The sequence below is a fragment of the Symphodus melops genome (genome assembly GCF_947650265.1).
Source record: "Symphodus melops genome assembly, chromosome: 5".
NCBI lineage: Eukaryota > Metazoa > Chordata > Actinopteri > Labriformes > Labridae > Symphodus > Symphodus melops.
Window position 1 is genome coordinate 21,083,580 of NC_136695.1, and position 18,781 is coordinate 21,102,360.

Sequence of the window (18,781 nt, forward strand, 5' to 3'; positions counted from 1 at the left end):
TTCCTTTCTGTGGGACTCTATTAAGTCTCTGTACCCCGTCAGTTTGTTGGGGTGAACCCTCTGTTGACAGAAAAAACATCAATGAAGGTACAGGGAATTTATCCATTAAGACAGACTCATCACCACACCATGACAGTAGGATACTCTATGACTTAGATATTTGAAAAAAAAAAAAAAAAAAACCCTGTTTAAAATTGTTTTTTTCTTCACTGAAATTCACTTTACTTTCTCTCCACTATGGTGACTGCTTTTCTGTTCACTGACTCCGTATATGTGCATGTATGTGACTGTAATGCTGCAGTGTGATAATACATTACTCCAAAGCAATGTACATCTGACAGCTATATAGTGTTAAAATAGGGCTAACATTAGCTTATCCACAGCCAGAACAAACATACAACTTACCATAACATGTTTTCTCAAGTTAGAAGTGGAGTTCTTCGCACTTTCTTTGTCTTGTGACCAGACGATAGTTGCTGAATTCAAAAGCAGAAAAAAGTTGTGCTCGTCAACTAAAAACTGGCTAATTCTATTGAATTGGATTCATTAAAAATTCTCTTAATTTAGAATTACATAAACATAAAGATTATATTTAATGCAACCAAAACAATCAGATACTATCTTAAATATTTTTGTTTGAAAGTTAATTAAATAATTGCCACAAAATCAAGGACGCATTTATATTTAATACATTTTATCAGATATATTAAGTTAAATGTACATGACTACAGAATCATTTATTAGTGTACCGGGTCATATTGCTGTTGGTTATGTTTAACGTGATGTTTGCGTGCTGCGCGAATACAGTATAGGATTATTAAAATATGCGTACTGGCTGATAATAATTGTGCCCCCCCCATGCATTTCATATGCCCCTGGCAACGAGTCTGCATGCCTTCACGTCCCTCCTCTGGCAGCCGGGGGGCGGAGCAAAACATGGATTTCCCAACATTTCACGTCATCGTGTCATCCAATAGAGAGAGGAGGAAAGAAAACACAGCAGACAGCTCGCGCTCCGCTGGCCCTGAAACGCCATCTTAAACAGAAAGGGGGTTTAAACCGGGAGGTAGCAGGAGAAGGAGGGGAGGGTGTGTAGGACGAGATAAAAAAACAGATATTTTGTCTTGTGTATATTCATCCGGTCGCTTTTGGACTGTTTTAGTCATGGGTTTGGGGCGTTAACGGCGCAAAATAGAAGGCGTGTAGGAGAGGAAATCAAGCAAGGCACTTGGTAGCCTGCTAGCACGGGGGAGGGGTGGGGGTATTCAGGTTTTTTTTCTCCGCAGCCGAAGTTGTTTGTTTATGTTATTCAACACGGATATGTCCTCTTCAAACCCAGGTAAAGTGCTATAAAAAAAGGCATAGTGGTGGTTAAATTGAATTATACTTTCCTGCTATTAATGTATTCAGTGTTTTTTCCCGTATGCACAGCTAAAGAGGACACTTTCCTAAAGATAGCGTGACAGCACCAGCTAAGTTAGCTTTAGAAGCTAAGCTAATGCCACAGCAAGCACGGCTAGCTGGCCATTGCATAAGTGATAGTTTGGCATGCTAGTCAGCTCATAGTGTTTAGATTAGAACCAGATTGTGTTTTTTATTGCTAAATGAGACACGACGAACACTTAACAAAGTCACCTCTCCCTTGTATTCTGCTGTCTTTTTTTATCAGTACAGTTTATATGTAATCAAAATCAGGTTTATTTGGACAGGTATGTTTAGCACACTTCAGTAGACTGTGCTCTCTGCACAATGTAAACATTAAATAATAACAGTAAGCTAAAAAATATAAACGGGTAATTAAAGACTAATATGTACAAGACTAAATGAGATAATAGTGCAAAACTATTGAGGTAAGCATGAGGTAGTTATATTTTACTGTATTTATATTAAAGTGTGTAGATGGTCATTCAAATTAAATAATATGCCTATATGTACCTTCACAGTGACTGTTTAGTATTTAGTTTTTTAGTTAAAGCTTCACACAGACATGATATATATATAGCGTTTTCTTTTTTTTTAACCTTATTTATGAAGTTGTGTGATTGTGCCACCTTCCTCTTTTCATGGTTTAGTTTCTTTTCTCAGTGCTTGCACAATAGGAAATCAGCTGTCATCCCATCCACAATGCATCTCTCTCTCTCTCTGCCTGTGTTATTTATAGAGTTAGCAGACCCAAATCTGGGTATGGGGGCGAGTGGGACCCAAGGAAGTGGAGGGGCTGTTGTACCGAAAGGGACCAACAAAAGAAGAGCTGTGTAAGTGTGTTAGTGGTACAGTTTGTGCTGATGTTAGTATCATGTGTGTATTTGCTGACTGGGTTACTTTTGTTTTGTGATATGCGGTCACATTTTTTCCGTGAGAATGCTTAAGTGTGAAGTTAGTCACATGGCTCTCTTCTCCTTCTTACAGGTCAGACTTTGATGATGATGAAGGAAGCAAGCTGTTCAGGTAAATTAGTGCCAGCATGTTGTATCATACAGTAAGCTGAGGTGTTGCTTTAAAATGTGATATTACCAAGGATGCTGAGATGACAACCAATGCTTCCTCTGTTCCTCCTCAGGTGTGATGATGACACAGGAGGCTCTGGCAATGACAAAGAGCGCTTTGCGAGGTAGGGGGATGAATCAGAAGACTTAAATGTGCAGGTTGGGGGGGTATGAGAGCAACATTATTGATTGCAAGGATACCCCAATGCTGCTCTCCCTATCCCCTGTGAATTTATTTTATACTTACTTATATTTTAGTGAGTTGGTCTCATTTCCAGGTATTTGGAAGACGATCAGAGTTTTGCAGATAAGGAAAAACTAGCCAGGTATGGCCTGTACCACTTTGGAAGGCATCCTTTCCTGCTTGTGTTCATACAAATATTGAATGCTCTCATCAAATACTTCTATGTCCTGCTGGGACCCCAGCACAATGTTATTTTGAAAGTACAAAAATACTCGTATATTTCGCTGCTCTACGCATCCGTTTTGATGCTTGTCAGAATGTTATGCCCAAGAATGGTTGTTTCTCTCAGCCCACTGATGTATGTGCAACTAACCCCAATGCTGTGTGTGATTGAAGTATGTCTTTCAATTTGGTAATACCTTCATTTTGAGAAACTTCCTTCTCTTTCTCTTTTGTCTCCACCCTCTCAGGACACCTGAAGGGTCTTTCCCTTTCTGCACCTGCTCTCTCTCGTCACACCGACTGGCCTTTAAAGCCCAGACTCTCTTGCTTTCTCGTGATCATTTTTATAGATCATTGGCTATTCTTTATTGTTTCTTTAAATCAGTTATTTTTTCTCACCTTCTTTCATTACCACTTCTTCCTGATTGGCATACTTACATTGCAGCATTAACTCTAAACTATACTCCATGTGTTCCACCTACCCGTCTGTTTCCCCCACCTCAATCCCTCCTGTCCTCTCCACTTCTGCCTCCCTCCCTCGCTTCCTTACTTCAGGGAGAACCACAGTGAGATCGAGAGGCGGAGGCGGAACAAGATGACTGCCTACATCACAGAATTGTCGGACATGGTGCCCACGTGCAGCGCACTGGCACGAAAACCTGACAAACTCACCATCCTACGAATGGCCGTGTCTCATATGAAATCTCTAAGAGGAAGTGGAAATGCTAATGCAGATGGGTCGTACAAACCTTCCTTTCTCACTGACCAGGTACGAGGAACTGAGAGAGATAAATGTAGACATTATGGGGTGTGAGATAGATAGTTAGAATAGATTTTACACTAAATCATTACATCTACAAACCTTCAGCTAGGCCTTAGTCAGGGAAAAAGACAAGTCAGTCTGTACTCAGACCTCTGTGTCAAAAACACTTTGTTCACACTGACCCTCTCTGAGCTCTTTGAAAGTAGCACCTTCTAACCCTGCAAGTTTCTTATCTCAAACAGGCAGTTTCTATTTTGACTGAGAGACTTCTCATTGTTGATGCTGGTCTTATGTAAATTTGATGTCTAAACAGTACCAGAGTCTTTCCCCCAGGCCCTTGGTGAATTACTTTCTCTTTAAATCAAACTTTTTGAATGTGCTGTAGGTTATTGTAAGTTATTCTAATTCAGCCTTTGTCAATAAGTAACCAGCATCCCTGTTATGACGCTGTAGCATGTCTGTACACATCCTCCCCAGGCTAACTGTGTAGTCAGCAATGGCGAGGAGAAAGTCGTAAAAGAAAATTCTAGATTTTGATGAAAAAATATTTATGACAGATGAGGGGCATTGAGTTGTTTGTCTGTTGCTCAGTTTACATTTTGTGCCATAGGAACTGAAGCACCTAATACTGGAGGCAGCCGACGGATTCCTGTTTGTTGTGTCATGTGAGACCGGCCGCATCGTTTACGCCTCGGACTCCCTGACACCAGTCCTCAACCAGTCCCAGTCTGAATGGCTGGGTTCCTCTCTGTATGATCAGCTTCATCCAGACGACACAGAGAAGCTCAGGGAGCAGCTCTCCACTGCAGAGAATAACAACACGGGTACAAAACATGCACAGACACTTAAAGTTCATAAAAAAAAATATTTGTATTTTAATCTCAAAGTCTTTTTTGTTGGTAACTTTATTCACTGATGACCTCATTACTTCCGAATTCTGAGTTGGTTCTTTCTCTGTCTCGAAAGGGAGGATGTTGGACTTAAAGACGGGAACAGTGAAGAAGGAAGGCCAGCAGTCGTCAGCAAGAATGAGTATGGGAGCCCGTCGATCGTTCATCTGCAGAATGAGGTGCGACTCTTTTCAATATTTAACTCTTCATTTCAAAGTTGAATTGCCTTGTTGTCCAGATGCATAATTTGTCCATGTGGTGGCCGGTGTGTATTTGCAGATGTGGCACATGTCCGGTGGAACCGTTGTCAATGAACAGACTGAATTTTCTCAGGAACAGAAACAGGTAACTCGAACCAAACAAACACTGTCTTTTAATTATTATTATTTAAATTAAACGTTTCAGGGGTCTCAAGCAAAGGATAAACATTTTGAAAAAAAAGTACACATGCAGAATGTTTCATCTGGCATAGTAATGAAACTCATTGATGTGTGGTCTTTTCTACTCTCTCTTCGTTTCCCTCAGGAACGGTTTGGGTACAGCCAAAGAAGGGGAGCCCCAGTACGTAGTGGTCCACTGTACAGGATACATCAAGTCCTGGCCCCCTGCAGGTAAACATTGTCATCTTGAACGTTACATGGTGCTCAATCAAAGCAGTGTGTAATAGTTTTGTACGTTTGTATGTTAGGGGTGTCATTAACAGATGATGAAGCAGACAACACCCAGGGGAGCCGCTACTGTCTAGTTGCCATCGGTAGATTACAGGTATGAGTCTTCTCTCGTCTGTATAGGAATGAAACATTTTTCTTTTGGCTTGAAGTCACAGTGGTAATGGCAAGAGTGTTTTTCAAATGACTTTTAAGGCAGTTATTAATGAAAGGAACTAAAAGGAGCTCTGCATTTAACCTGCTAATTTGCATACATGTTTAACAAACTGCTGTCATGCATCAACACCAGTTACATTGCTCAACCGGTGTCGTAAGAGACGTGAAAATGTGTATGTAACACACAGCAGTATTTAATGGTCACAGTCTGCCCTCTTATCTGAAGTGGATAGTGTAAAATGTTTGCACTGTTACAGAGTGTTCTGAACTCATTGATTTGTCCGTAAGTTGCTGATTCTAAAACTTTGATAAAATGAAGATGTCTGGGTAAGCAATTAGGTTTTTTGTGTGTGTAAATCACATGATTGGAATGAGAATATAAAACTATAGAGGCATACAGTACATGCAAAATATGTCTTTCAAAGCATGAATCTGGTTTTAATCAATTGAACATTGAAGTGCTTTCGTTTTTTGTAAACTGTTACGCTGAGGACAAATGTTTCCCCCCCAAAGGTGACTTGTTGCCCAGGTGACACAGACATCAACAGTATCAGTGTTCCAGTGGAGTTCATCTCGCGTCACAACTGCCAGGGCATGTTCACCTTTGTAGACCGTCGCTGCATGGCCGCTGTCGGCTACCAGCCACAGGTAGGACGTTCAGCTGGTGGGACTAGATGGGTACTTTATTAATCCTTTGCATTCACAGCAGCAACCGCAATCACAGTCAAGACAGCACCACAAATACGAACAAATATCATTTAGGCACATTAAAACAAAATGAACAAGATCAACTATTAAAAACTAGTTTGACATTTTGGAATTTTAAATGAAAGACACCTTAGAAATGTATTTAACTTTAATTAGGCTATTCATAAATAATTCATTAAGTCTATTCATAAATAAGTTTGAGAAGTTGTTAATTTATTCTGAGTTCATGGTGGATGTATTTCATGTTGTGTGTTGCAGGAATTACTGGGGAAGAATATTCTGGAGCTTGCCCACCCTGAGGACCAGGGCTTACTGAGAGACAGCTTCCAACAGGTACTCACTGGATATTTGACGAGGTTTCTGACTCCTTTGATCTCAGTTAAACTTCAGTTGTTTCAACACATCAATAAAACCTGAAAAAGGTTTTTCGGTGCTACGATCTATCTACCAACTCTTGGTAATGGGCATGCACGATCATAACCGCAAGTGCAGCTGCCACCCAATGCACCCAACCCAGGGAGCCAGCCCTGCCTTATACCAGCAGAGCATCTGTGTTTGGTTTTTTTCTCACTCTACTGAAATATACACCCGTGTCCTAAAATTCTACACACCGACGTGGTTCTCTGAATGCGCGTTCAACGTTCAGAGGTGTCATTCATTGAGCCTGTTGGAAACTCCAGATTATTTCATTTCATGACCTCGATAGACCTGACAGTCAAACAGTGTTAACACAAGGATCCTTTGTGGTCATACTCCTGTCCATATACTGTACACATGCGCTCCTTCCCTCCCTCTCTCTCTTTTCCTTTAGAAAAAAAATGGTTGTAGGCTGTAGGTCTATATTTCACCAACATCAACGTTACCTTGTGCTGAGAGCTAAACTACTGTACCGGTAGCTAGCAGGATTGATAACTCCACATGATTAAAACAAATGGTACTAGAAGGAAGCAGCACAACTGCACGTATGGGACTTCGATAAACACAATGGTTATCATCATGCAGGAAAACGCTTTAAATCAACATAATACAACTTTTCCACCTTGAAATAGCAATTTCATAGGTTGATCTAATTTCAACAGGCAGATCCTGCGGCATTGCAGCCATTTCAGATTTCCACAGAGCATGCAATTACCCCACTGTTAGTTTACTGCACTGTTTAACTTTGGCAGGTGGGCCGTGGTCGTCTTGCTGGAAGTGTGCAAACATTCATGGCACGAGTTCACACTGCTGTATTAAGCAGAAAAGAAGCCGGTTAGCCCATCCTGGTATTGTTTGATTATAATGGCTGAAGCTAAGAGACGGAAGAGGAGGCTGATGGATGAAGCTAAGAAGAGAAAAACAGAAAGTTACTGTGCTAAAGACGGGACAAAAAGCAAGAATCCTAAAGTACCGTAAATTCCGGACTATAAGCCGCTACTTTTTTCTCACACTTCGAGCACTGCGGCTTCTACTCCGGTGCGGCTAATGCATGGATTTTTTTATGGGGGACAATGAGCTTGTGCCGAAAAAAACATTTGACTTCATCACGTCGGATCTTAATATCAGTCATTTTGCGCTTCATGCACGCACCCTCATGATGGAAAACACACGGAGAAATGCATATGATGCAGCTTTCAAGTTAAAGGCGATCGACCTGGCTGTCAAAGAAGCTAACAGAGCTGCTGCACGTTAAGATGACACTGACAGCGACAACAGAGACTGAGGAAGTGAGTAATGAAGTCATTCTGAGGCAGTGAATGGATGGACTTTTTCTTGTGAAATATATTACGGTCATCTTTTTCATCAGCCGTGTTACAGACACCGTCGGCTAGGCTTCGTATTGTAACGGTTCATGTTGTAAAGTCAGTAGTTGATAATGTGTTCATAATTCCGATTATGTGGAGAGTCAGTGAATGCACCAGCGAGAACGTGTTGAGTGGCTGTATGAGAGAACGCTGGGGGAGAGAGTTGGATTGTTACGGCAAGTTATGTGTTGCTCTCTGCTGTAAACGGCGTGGTCACGGCCGACAGTGATCGGGTTATTAAGTTATTATTTGAACGCTCTCGTCGTCCTTTAACGTCCGTATGGACGCTACAGTATTTGCGGATGTTACCGGTAGCCTACGTCTGTGTAAATAGCTCTTGTTATAGCGTGGACACCTGCGGCTTATAATCAAGTGCGGCTTATATATGTACAAATACATTTATTTACTTATTTTTAGCCGGTGCGGCTTATATCCAGGTGCGCTCAATAGTCCGGAATTTACGGTAGAGTGAAATCATTCCAACAGATCTGGACGTAATGTTAGGCTGTATCTTTATCAAGACAGGAAACCACAGATGCCTTCTGTGGGTGCAAAAGCACATAAAAACACATTCCTGTGTACAATATTTTAGCATGAAACCCTTTTTCCCGATGGGAGATGTGACTTGTATTCAGGATTTTACTGAACACTCAGAGCTCATAGATCATAAAGAAACCCGAACATGTCTGTTGGTCATGCTGAACGTCTGTTCACAGGTGGTTAAATTGAAGGGCCAGGTCCTGTCAGTGATGTTTCGATTTCGCTTCAAATCAAGAGAATGGATCTGGATGAGGACAAGCTCCTTCACCTTCCAGAACCCATTCTCAGAGGAGATAGAGTATATTATCTGCACCAACGTCAATGTCAAGTGAGTAACTCTCATTTCACCGATACTGCTGATTATGTAACATGATTACACAATCACATACACCACACAATGAAACTATTGACTTGTGAAAATGTGACTCTTGTGAAAGATTTCTTAGTTTGAAGGCTTACCTTCTCACCCAACATGCCACTTCTTCTTAGAGCTTCACCACTAGCCCGTTATCAAAGCACTCACCGACCACTCTCTCCCTACACTTCCCTCTCCCCTCGTCTTTGATTGTGGGGCAGTAGAAACTCAACTCAGGACCCCCTCACTCCCATCTCCTCCCCAGGGGGTTCGCTGCCCCCCTCCCTGGGTCAGAGCAGTCCAAACTGCCCTCCTGTATTGCTCAGCCCCGGGCAGGTGGCCACCAGGTGAGACCAGGCTTGGCCTGACTATATTAACCCCTGCATGGGAGAACAGGGGCTGTTTCTTCATGGGAGACTACTGCTGATTCAAGCGGTCCTTTTATTTTCGTTTCCCACTTTTTTGTGATTCTTCTTCAATGTGTTATTCTCTGTTTCTCTGTAGTCTTCGAAATAGTGTCATCTAGTTCGAAGCATGTTTATTAGTTACTCGAGTTAGAAGAGAAAGGGTTTTTTTGGGGGGGGTTTTTAACACAGGCGGTGCAGCATGTCGGCACAGTATGTATTTATATAACGGCTCTTTCTGCTGAAGTGTGCCACAGTCTTCCTTTTCTCTCCTGGTTTCTCTTGTATGTTGCCATGGTTACTGGTGATGGTGAAGTATTCCTTTTTTGGCGGGTGTTTTATTTCATTCCAGTGAACCTGTAACCTTGTGACGATCTACCTTGGATCAGGAACATTAAACCTTGGGTGACAATAAACGTCACCCGCTGCACATGTTCGGCGTGCACCCACACACACGCCCTCTTTCTATCCTCCTGGTCGATAAGGGCTTATACCAGCTTGTATTGACTTTTGCAATGTTGGCTGTAGCTCCAATCACAGGTAGGAGGGCGGCTCGTCACCTAATTATGAAGTGCTGCACAACTGATGGGCTGCTGGTGAAGGATTACCAGTCTGTAACCATGGCCAGTGTCATTCTGCTGGTGTATTTGGAGGGCCTGTCAAGAGCCCAGATATCCTCCTGCCAGAGGTGGAAAAGGTTGTGGACGTGATGATCCAAGGTGCTTGTTGCAGGCCAGGGTGCTTGGTAACTCCTAGGCACAATTGACCATGGCTCTGCATCACATCTAGTTAAGCCAGTCAGAGTTAGCCGATGTGGACCAATGTGCTGTCTTGGAGGGCCCCTTAGCTCCTGGGGAGGTGTTTGGGCCAGCTGCGGAGGCTGATTTGGAGAAGGCACAAAAAGTCAGACTGTGCCTGCAGTCCATCCAAAGATCAGGGCAATCAGGTCCTGTGATAAGATCTGATATAACGCTCCTGATCCAAGGTAGATAGTCCCAAGGGTACAGGCTCACTGTCATTCATAAGACCGTGTTTACATACATTCACATTCAATTTCTCACTCAACAGTTGAGCACATGGAAATTAAAGGCTATTTTTATTCCAACTCTCTCTCTCTGTCTGTTTCCCTTTTCAGGCAGTTACAGCAGCAGCAGGCGGAGCTGGAGGGAGGTGGAGCCAGGGACGGTCTGTATGAGGCTGGGCCGATCACACTGTCACAGGTTAGGCCTCGCACACACAAAGACACAAATGTACAGAACTATCAAAGCATATAGTAGCACGTGCTTCTCCTACTAAATGACTGATGTGGAAACGGTGGCAGTATATTGATTCATTGCTCAACAGGAAAGCAGAACTGGATGTTGGGGAAGCTCCTCTATTACGACTGCCTACCAGCCGTTCATGCGTCAATTAAGAGAGTGTGTATTCGGGGACTTACAGCCCAATACTAATGACTAATAGTATAACTTGGTTAGATGCGTAAACTTAGATTTGATCATTATGTTTGACCTTCAACTTACTGGAATCATCTGTGAAATTAAAAGCAGATATGGACGCCCTATCTGAAACAAGAAAAGAATATTTAACTTTCCCCAAGAAGAAAAAAAATCTTGAATATAAACTGTTAATGAAACACACCAATAATAATCTATCTGTACACACAGATAGTTAATGATAAAATAGTGACTTTTAGAATATCAAATCAAATTCATCTTGACAAAAGATGACATGTCCAGTCACTCTCTCTTCTGCCTCCAAATTCTAATCTATTTTCACATCACATGGTGTTTCTTTTTCTGCTAACAGCCCGATGTACATCGTTTCTGATGCTATGCAATATCATCTCATTAAATCAGTTTAAATTTGAGCAGCTCTGAATACAAATTATTCACCTCAGTAATCAGCTTTATGTTTCTTATATGGCATCCAGTGTTCAATCCTTTAAAGATCTCGACTTCTTTTTTAATCCAGTGCTTCTTGTATGTGTGCTGCGTGCTCCAGGCCCTGATGTGACACAAAAGGTCTTTTTTGGATGCTAATTAGGAAAAAAAATAAAAAACTTGCATGATATTTATCAATTTAAGAACACCAGTGCCAATGAAGCCGCTGTGAAAGAGCATGTTATTAATCCAGTGCAGCTTTTCTTTGCAACTTTCCAAGATCAATTTAAAGAAAACCTTAAAAAGACATTAGTGATCAAAGCTGAAAGCTCTTTAGAGAATGTAAAACAAAACCCTAAATCAGTGTTTGCTTTAGTTTTTTTGGTTGTTTTAATAAACAGCCGAAGTATTCAGTGTAGCACAATGTCAAGTATTTGAAGCATTTTCTGAAACATGATGAGGTGTGGGATCTTGGGTGTAACTGATACTGTGTTGGTTCTCAGATGCCTGTGCAGCCGGTAACAGCAGCAGGGCCAGACCACAGCAAAAGCCTCGACAAATCAGATCTGTACCCCGCCCTCTACCAAGGCCCGGACCAGACCAACGGCCTGCCTTCCACCACTAACCCCCCCACCCAGATCTACCCTCCAGCAAACAACTTCCCCGCAGCTCGTACCAGTGAGCAGTACAGGTGGGCCGTCTTTCTGTCAGTGCGCGTGTTGACATGTTTACCAACTTCTAAAACCTAAGCCTGGAGCAGACACTTGATCTTATCAGTCTATTGGAGCCAGCCAGTCAGACAAGTGATTGTAATTTACCAGAGACTGTAACAAAGACCCAGCAGCTCTGATCCTGTTTGCTTGAGATGTGATTTCATTGGATTATATCATTAATTTGGGATAACATTGATTCCATCAACAACATTGTATTTAGGTGAAGTTGTGGGGATAACAAGTCTTGAAATTTATTAACAGCTACATTATAAACTAGCACAGGACGCTAAAGTTTAGATTTAACAGGCCCCCTGATTTAGGATGGACACAGTCGTTTGGTCCCCAAAACTGTGGGTCACTCTGCTGATTAAAACATTAGTTTTTTGGGTTTTTTTTAAGAGGAAGATGTATTTTTCAGTCTATAATCATTTTAGTATATTAATCCTTTTTTCTGTTTTGTTCTGCCTTTCTTTTCATCTTTGCATGTCCTATAGATTTTACCTTACTAAACATTTTTATCGATTTTGGTTGGACAAATGCTCACATTTTAAAAAAACAATTTAAAATGGAACCTGATGGCGTAATAATACAGCCCTTCTTGAGTTTGGTGCTTGAAATGATGACAGATTGATAACATGTATTAATGTACATTTAAATGTTCTCTTAGTTTAGATGAAAGTTCTTTGTGAACAAAAAGTGAAATTCATGAATTACCTCACAGTCTCTGAGTCAGTCGTCGGGGTCAGTGTGGGGTCATCTCTAGTTACAAAGAAGGATGTATCATCATCCAAAGAAGTGTTCCTCTTTCACTGATGAAGCCGTTGAAAAGCATGAGAATTGGTCTTCATGCAAGTCACTTTGTATTTGAAAGATGAGCAGTATCAGGGTGAAAATGGTGTTCACAGGGGCCTGCCTACTATATACTGTGGCTCATGGTGCAACCGATCACAGTTGATTTAAAGATTCATTCAGATCATTCCCACACAGTTAGATAGATAGAAAGCGTTTTACTTACATTGTTAATCTATAGTACACTTGAAGGGTTAAGAAGAACTAAGGCTCCCACTTGAGCTTTAAGTGGATCCAGTTCTGCCAGGCAAGTTTTTGGTTTGTCAGAAAATATTACACACACTGAAGCTTTTTTCACTAATGCAACAAAAGAGAGGAGAACAACATACTGGCGAATAGAAAGTGTGCTGCAGCCGTTTGATTACGTGAACGGAGATCGTAGTGGTCACGCGCAGACACTCTATGCACCATGCAGCAGGAACAGTAAACAAAGGTCACACTCCCTCCTATTGGCTTGAGGTGAATTCTCCAGAGAATATCCTGTGGCATTCTCACATCCGCCCGCTCTGCGGAAGAAATACCAGGGTTCCAGCAGGAGGAAGTCCTAGTGAAAAATTTAGTTTTTGCGTTCACATAATGCAGCTCCTCTTGGAAATCTCCAGAGTTTTTCAGGAGATTCTTTTCAAGTGTAAAAGGCCCTACGACTGTCAGATTTAAGCGGCTACACTTAGATACAGAAATCTTAGGTTTTCGTTTGTTTTCACCAGTTAGTTTTGATGACAACCAGGTAGCAGAGCTCTCAACCTCGTCACTTGTGTCTCCAGGCAAGTCAGCATGACTCCACAGATGGCACAGCCGGCCCACTCGGCAGGGCAGATGCTGGCTCAGATGTCTCGACAGAATGGAGCCCCGCACTCTGTCACGACCTCCAGCACTGGCAGCCCCCTCCATGCAGGACCAGCAGGAGGATGGCCTGGAGCTGCAGCTGGAGCCAGACAGCAGTTTAACAACCAGGTGAGACAGCGCAACAAGATGAACACTTTATATTCTGATCCCTTTAATGTCAGTTATTTTACATCAGCTCCACTTAACCCCGAGGGACTCAACTCAGTTATGCTTCTTGTTCTATACAGCAAGTGGCTCCCCAGGCAGCAAAGACCATGTCCCCACAGTTTACTCCCATGGGAGGATTTGCAGGTGGCTCGTCCAACACTTTTAGTCAAATGCCTACAGGTGCAGCTCCCACCCCAACCAGCGGGGCAAACTACCAGCCAATGAATAGCCGTGTCAACCTCAACAGCAATGGTTATGGTAGGTTTTGTTTACATGTTCTCGAACTTTGTGTCTCTTGAGATTTTACCTGTGCATCCTCTTACCCCCTCTGCCCTTCATCCCAGATGGCTCTCAGTCCTCGGCTCAGTTCCCTTCTCGGGCAGCTGAGGCAGTTTGGCCGCAGTGGCAGGGCCAGCAGCACCCACAGAATAATGCAGAGCAGCATCCTCACGCTCAGGGCAACCAGCAAGACATGTTTCCTGTGAGTGATACAAGCCTTATCTCACTCTCCCTGAAACACCTTGTTCCTCCCTCTCACTGTCACTTCGAATAAACCTCTTTGTCTCTCTGATCTGATTCAGGATGTGTTGTCTATGCTGGACCAGCCTGCCAACTTCAACAGCGATGACTTTGAGATTCCAATCTACCCTTCGTTTACTGAGTGACGAGATCGATACAGCCCTGCTAGCCTATTTGACTTTTTTTTTTTTTTTAACCCTCAGTTTCTCTTATATTTAGCTCTTTGGCTCCTCTTTTCGTCCTGCCCCTTAGAGTGGCACTCTTCCCCTGCTTTGCATGGCTTACATTGCACTGCCACAAGCCAGTTAAGATTGAGCAAGATATCTGACCGCAGATATTTGGCATGGGGAAAAAAATCTAGGATTTGCTACTGACTAAAAGATTATTTTAACAATTTTTCTAGCCATGGTAAGAGAATTCTTTAGCAAGCACTGCCCAAAGCTCAACAGCCTTTTGTTGTAGATATGTTTTTATATATATATATATATATATATATATATATATATATATATACATATAGTATAAAACAAAACCGCACAATCACATAACCAAACTTGAATAGACTGCACAAAACACTCTTAAACTCAAACAACAGAACAACACATCACAAAGGCCTTTTAGTCTCATATGTTCCTAGTTTTTTCTCAGGCATTGATGAAGAGCGTAATTTGATGTTGTTTCCCTTTAGCGTGTAGACTAATCACTCCAGTCCATGATTTAAACTCTCAGGAAATTGAAGGGATATTCAGCTTTGGTGATTTCTAATTTCTCCGCTGTTGCACGCCCACCACCTGTGTCTGTGCTCACCTCACTCACAGATCCACACCTCGAGCATGTCTCTGCACGTCTGCACTGCTTTCATAAAGCGCTTCTACAATATGTCGATTTCTACAAACTACAGTTCTCTATCTAAGTTGGTGGCTTCACCTATGCATTTAAGGATTTTGTTTCCTTTTGAGGAATTTTAAAGTTTGTTTTTCTACATAGAGAATGATGTATGTAAAATGGATACATACGGAATCATCATCAGCTCGAACACAGTCGTGAGTTTTCTGTCTCGCTCGACAGCCTCCCTTCTGTCGCCCTTCTTTACCCCGTACCAAGTATGAGTTTTTTTTGTACTCCTTTTTGTAAAAGAAATTTGTCACACAGCAATAATTAACAAGCAGGAATTGTGTACTTTGAAAGCCATTCTTTATTTTTGTTGGTAGTGTTGTCCTTGATTCATGTTATTTCACAAATGGAGAGATGTGGTAGTAATGTTTAATTTAATTCAAATGTTTGCCAGTATTTAATTTTATTTGAATCTTCTGATCACCTCTCCATCCCCCTTTGAGATTAATATTCTATGAATAATTTGATCAGGGTGTTAAGGATCAAATGGAATAAAAAATCAATAAGATCTCCAGGTGGAAGTGGACTGACTCCTGTGTTTTACAATCATGTAGGATCTATCACAGGAGACTGTTTCAGGAGTGGACTCAATGATTTATGATAATAGGTGAATTAGTTAAATTGGGCCCTTTTTAATTGCAGTTGAATCACTGCACACTCATGATGATTATTATGTAATTGTATGTAAGCCCATGCTGGTAATTGTCCACTTGTCATCTTTAAGGGTCATGTCTGTGTCGGTGACTGTTTTGTCTTTGTGTTATTGTTTTTAAAAAAAAATGTTTGGTTTCTCTGTATCCAGGTTTATTTTCAATGATGTGAACTTTTATCAGTTATAAACACACAAATATAAATATACTGTACATGTCTATGAAATGTTAACCAGAGAAAGAAAAGTTTGTTTTTGTATTAAATTGTTATATTGTTGAAAATGAAGGCGTACAGTGTTTTGAGTGATGTTTTATTTTCACACACAGCATCAGTTATTACAAATTCAAAATCACCTACATATTTCCAGTGTTGCTGCTCTATCGTAGAGAGCACTCCACTGATGACATTCATGCAAGAGTCATGGTTGTCTTTAATTACAGCGCTGCGTGTTTCACTCCCCTGAAACAGTTTGTTCTTTACTGGTGTAAGTAATAAAAACCAGCTCTGCTTTGGTTGGCCTGTATCTGTTTTCCTTCCCAGCTCTGTGTTTCTGTGAAGAAGTAGATCTGTGGGTTTGTCCTGGGATCAGTTTCTGTCTTCTCTGTTCCTCGCCTGGGGGTGAAAACAGTATTTGTGCTATAACTGGTCTAAGAGAGCTCTGTTGTGTCAGCTGCAACCCATTCGGTTTGCACTTGAGTGACCTCTTGCGCTTCTTAATGGACTTGGTTTATTTCCTCCCCTGCTTCATTGTTGCCAATGTTTTACTCGGATCCACTCTTATTTGCATGGAGTCACTTTACTCTTAACCCTTGGGTATCTCTGTAGTGGCATCTGAGTACACACAATCTGCATTTTTTGGTCAGGATCAGTTTCCGAACCCTCTTAAGTGGATTGCCACTTAGGCGTCATATCCTCTTTCTCTGCCTAACCTTTTCTTCATCCTCAACTTTCTTTCTACTTTAAATTTTTGTTGAACCAAATTTACGCTATTAAATAACTTTGGCCCATAGTATGTATGCAGTAATATGTTTAAAGCAAGGTTGCTTCAGTATAGACAAGGCATCTTAGTCTGTATACTAAATGTGCTTTAGAAACTTGTGTACAGCCACATCCTCAGGTTGTGTTATCGTCCGTCCCTATCATTATACTGACATGGGATTGTGGTGTCATTTCATGTAAAGGTCTCTTCAGAAGAGGTGATCAGAGAGATTTCTGGGTGTTCTAATCTCAGAAACAGCCCGATCGTCACCAAACTCCTTTTTAACTATTCATGAAGCATGCAGGTGCCAAATGTGGCTCTGTTTGTCCACCAATCCAACTTTTGTGTAGGAGGAGGGCAGAAGGTGTCAATATGGGGAGAAAAAGAGACTAGGACACAGAAGAGAATACAGCTCATCATTCATCAAGTCCTAACGCTGCAGGAAATATTAATTTGATTTTATAATAAATTAATTGAGAGATTTTTTTTTTTTTTCCAATCATGGACAGTGCCACCGTCCCCACTGCCAGGTTTGAGGTGGACGTGGATCTTGGTTTTGCACTCTTCTTCTTCTTCATGCTTTGCTTCTTCTTGTTGGCGACAATAGTCCGCTGTGCCCAGATGGTGCTGGACCCTTACAGTTCCATCTCCGTTAGTACATACCAAGAGGAGCAAACAGAGGACCCATAAACCTGCATATACAATCATGAATGTATCTCAACCACCTGAAGGAATGCTGTTAACACCTCTAATGGGACATAAGTTAACTTAAGTTTTCTGACATGGTTTCTACTAAAGACTGCATGTATTTGAAAAAAACAGAAGACTATAGAAGCCTAAAATGAGGTAAGTGTGCCGTGTAAAACATCGGCTTTCCTCTTGTGTGAAATGTTCAGTGCTTTAGGTTAAATGAACTTAAGCTATTTCAAGTTAAATATAAGTAGGAAAAGTCAGAAAATTTCCTTAAAATTGGAATTAAACTGGTGCATTCAATTTGTTTTGTTTTTGTTTACAACATACCATTTTAATCCCTGCTCATTTTGATTTACACTGTTATTTAGAGACATGATTCTCAAATGCACACATGCACAATACAGACATGCATTAATGGGGAGATGTCCGAGTGGGTCTGCAATGCAGGGAGAGCGCCAGAACTGTTGGTGGTACAGTGCCTTGCTCAAGGGCACATCGACACTCAAGAACATCCCTCGCTCGTCTCAGGCAACCAAAACAACTTATTTTGGTCCACACCAGGACTTGAACCGCGACCCTCCAGTTCCCATCTGAACTACTGCCTCTCCATTTATGCTGAGTGTCAATATTGTTATACACCTAACTGTGTGGTCTGGACAAGGTTTAGATTGTTTTTGATTTATCCATACAAAAGCATAAAAAAAAAAACTTCTTGCAGAAAACATTTGAAATTGGCTTGAAATTGTAACTAAAAGCACAAATGAAAGGGTTGCCCTTTCTGCAAGGTAAACACTGGTTAAACATTAATACCTGCAGGCCAATTTTGTTAAAAGATGAGTTCAACGTTCAGGGAACTGTCTTTGTTTAAAGTTTGTTGGTTTGGCTCAATAAAGTGTTGTCAGAATTCACCAGTGTCTTGACAGACTTTTTTTTCCATTTGAACCTCAGTGACCATAAAGCTTTTTCATAGAGGCAGAGGAACATATGATTTTCCACAGTGATAGGATGCAGATGTTTCAATATTCTTAATGGGTGAATTGGAATACAAAACAGATGTAATGCTTCCTTCACCAAACGCAGACACACAATGTGTTGGTGTAAACCATGAAGAGAAAATACAAGAATAATGACATCTGTACACTCTGTATCTGCTCATGGCAGTTGTCTGTAAAAATCAATTTAAAACTAATGATTAGATTTACTGATTAATAACAGTGAAAAAATATTTAGGTCTCGGGATAAGCACAGGGTGGTTAATGTCTCTTTTTTACGGTTTTAGAAATGCCAGAAAAAAGAAAAGATTCTTCGTCTCTCAGAAATATTGTCATTAAAAATTACGGTTAGAATATAACCAATTACTATTTTTTCTTAATTACCGCTTTTTAAATTTCAGAGTTGTTTTATTTTCATTACATTTGGTCTTTCACAAAAGAGTATAAATTCAAATTAA

General features: G+C 41.2%; 1 protein-coding gene across 2 annotated transcripts; it reads left to right on the forward strand.

Moving 5' to 3' along the window:
* The first annotated feature begins 911 nt into the window (after positions 1 to 911).
* On the forward strand, positions 912 to 15,944 carry arnt (aryl hydrocarbon receptor nuclear translocator). Of its 2 annotated transcripts, XM_079343880.1 has the most exons (20): positions 912 to 1,339; positions 2,162 to 2,255; positions 2,410 to 2,448; positions 2,561 to 2,611; positions 3,448 to 3,661; positions 4,266 to 4,479; positions 4,622 to 4,724; positions 4,825 to 4,890; positions 5,071 to 5,156; positions 5,234 to 5,310; positions 5,883 to 6,017; positions 6,336 to 6,410; positions 8,578 to 8,729; positions 8,981 to 9,103; positions 10,296 to 10,380; positions 11,544 to 11,731; positions 13,367 to 13,556; positions 13,676 to 13,853; positions 13,940 to 14,076; positions 14,177 to 15,944. In XM_079343880.1, exons 1-20 carry the CDS (start codon positions 1,303 to 1,305, stop codon positions 14,258 to 14,260), a joined length of 2,328 nt encoding a protein of 775 aa, XP_079200006.1. In that variant the 5' UTR covers positions 912 to 1,302; the 3' UTR covers positions 14,261 to 15,944. The 2 variants fall into 2 exon arrangements, with proteins under 2 accessions (XP_079200006.1, XP_079200007.1); XM_079343881.1 differs by lacking the exon at positions 8,981 to 9,103 and having other exon boundaries at positions 921 to 1,339.
* The last annotated feature ends 2,837 nt before the right edge of the window (positions 15,945 to 18,781 follow it).

What these genes read in the sequence shown, in the direction of transcription:
- arnt (XM_079343880.1), top strand. Translation starts at nt 1,303, where the DNA reads ATGTTATTCAACACGGATATGTCCTCTTCAAACCCAG. An exon ending in TTTCTCAGGAACAGAAACAG is followed by an intron (nt 4,891 to 5,070) that starts GTAACTCGAACC and finishes CGTTTCCCTCAG; the next exon opens with GAACGGTTTGGGTACAGCCA. An exon ending in TGCACCAACGTCAATGTCAA is followed by an intron (nt 8,730 to 8,980) that starts GTGAGTAACTCT and finishes GTGGGGCAGTAG; the next exon opens with AAACTCAACTCAGGACCCCC.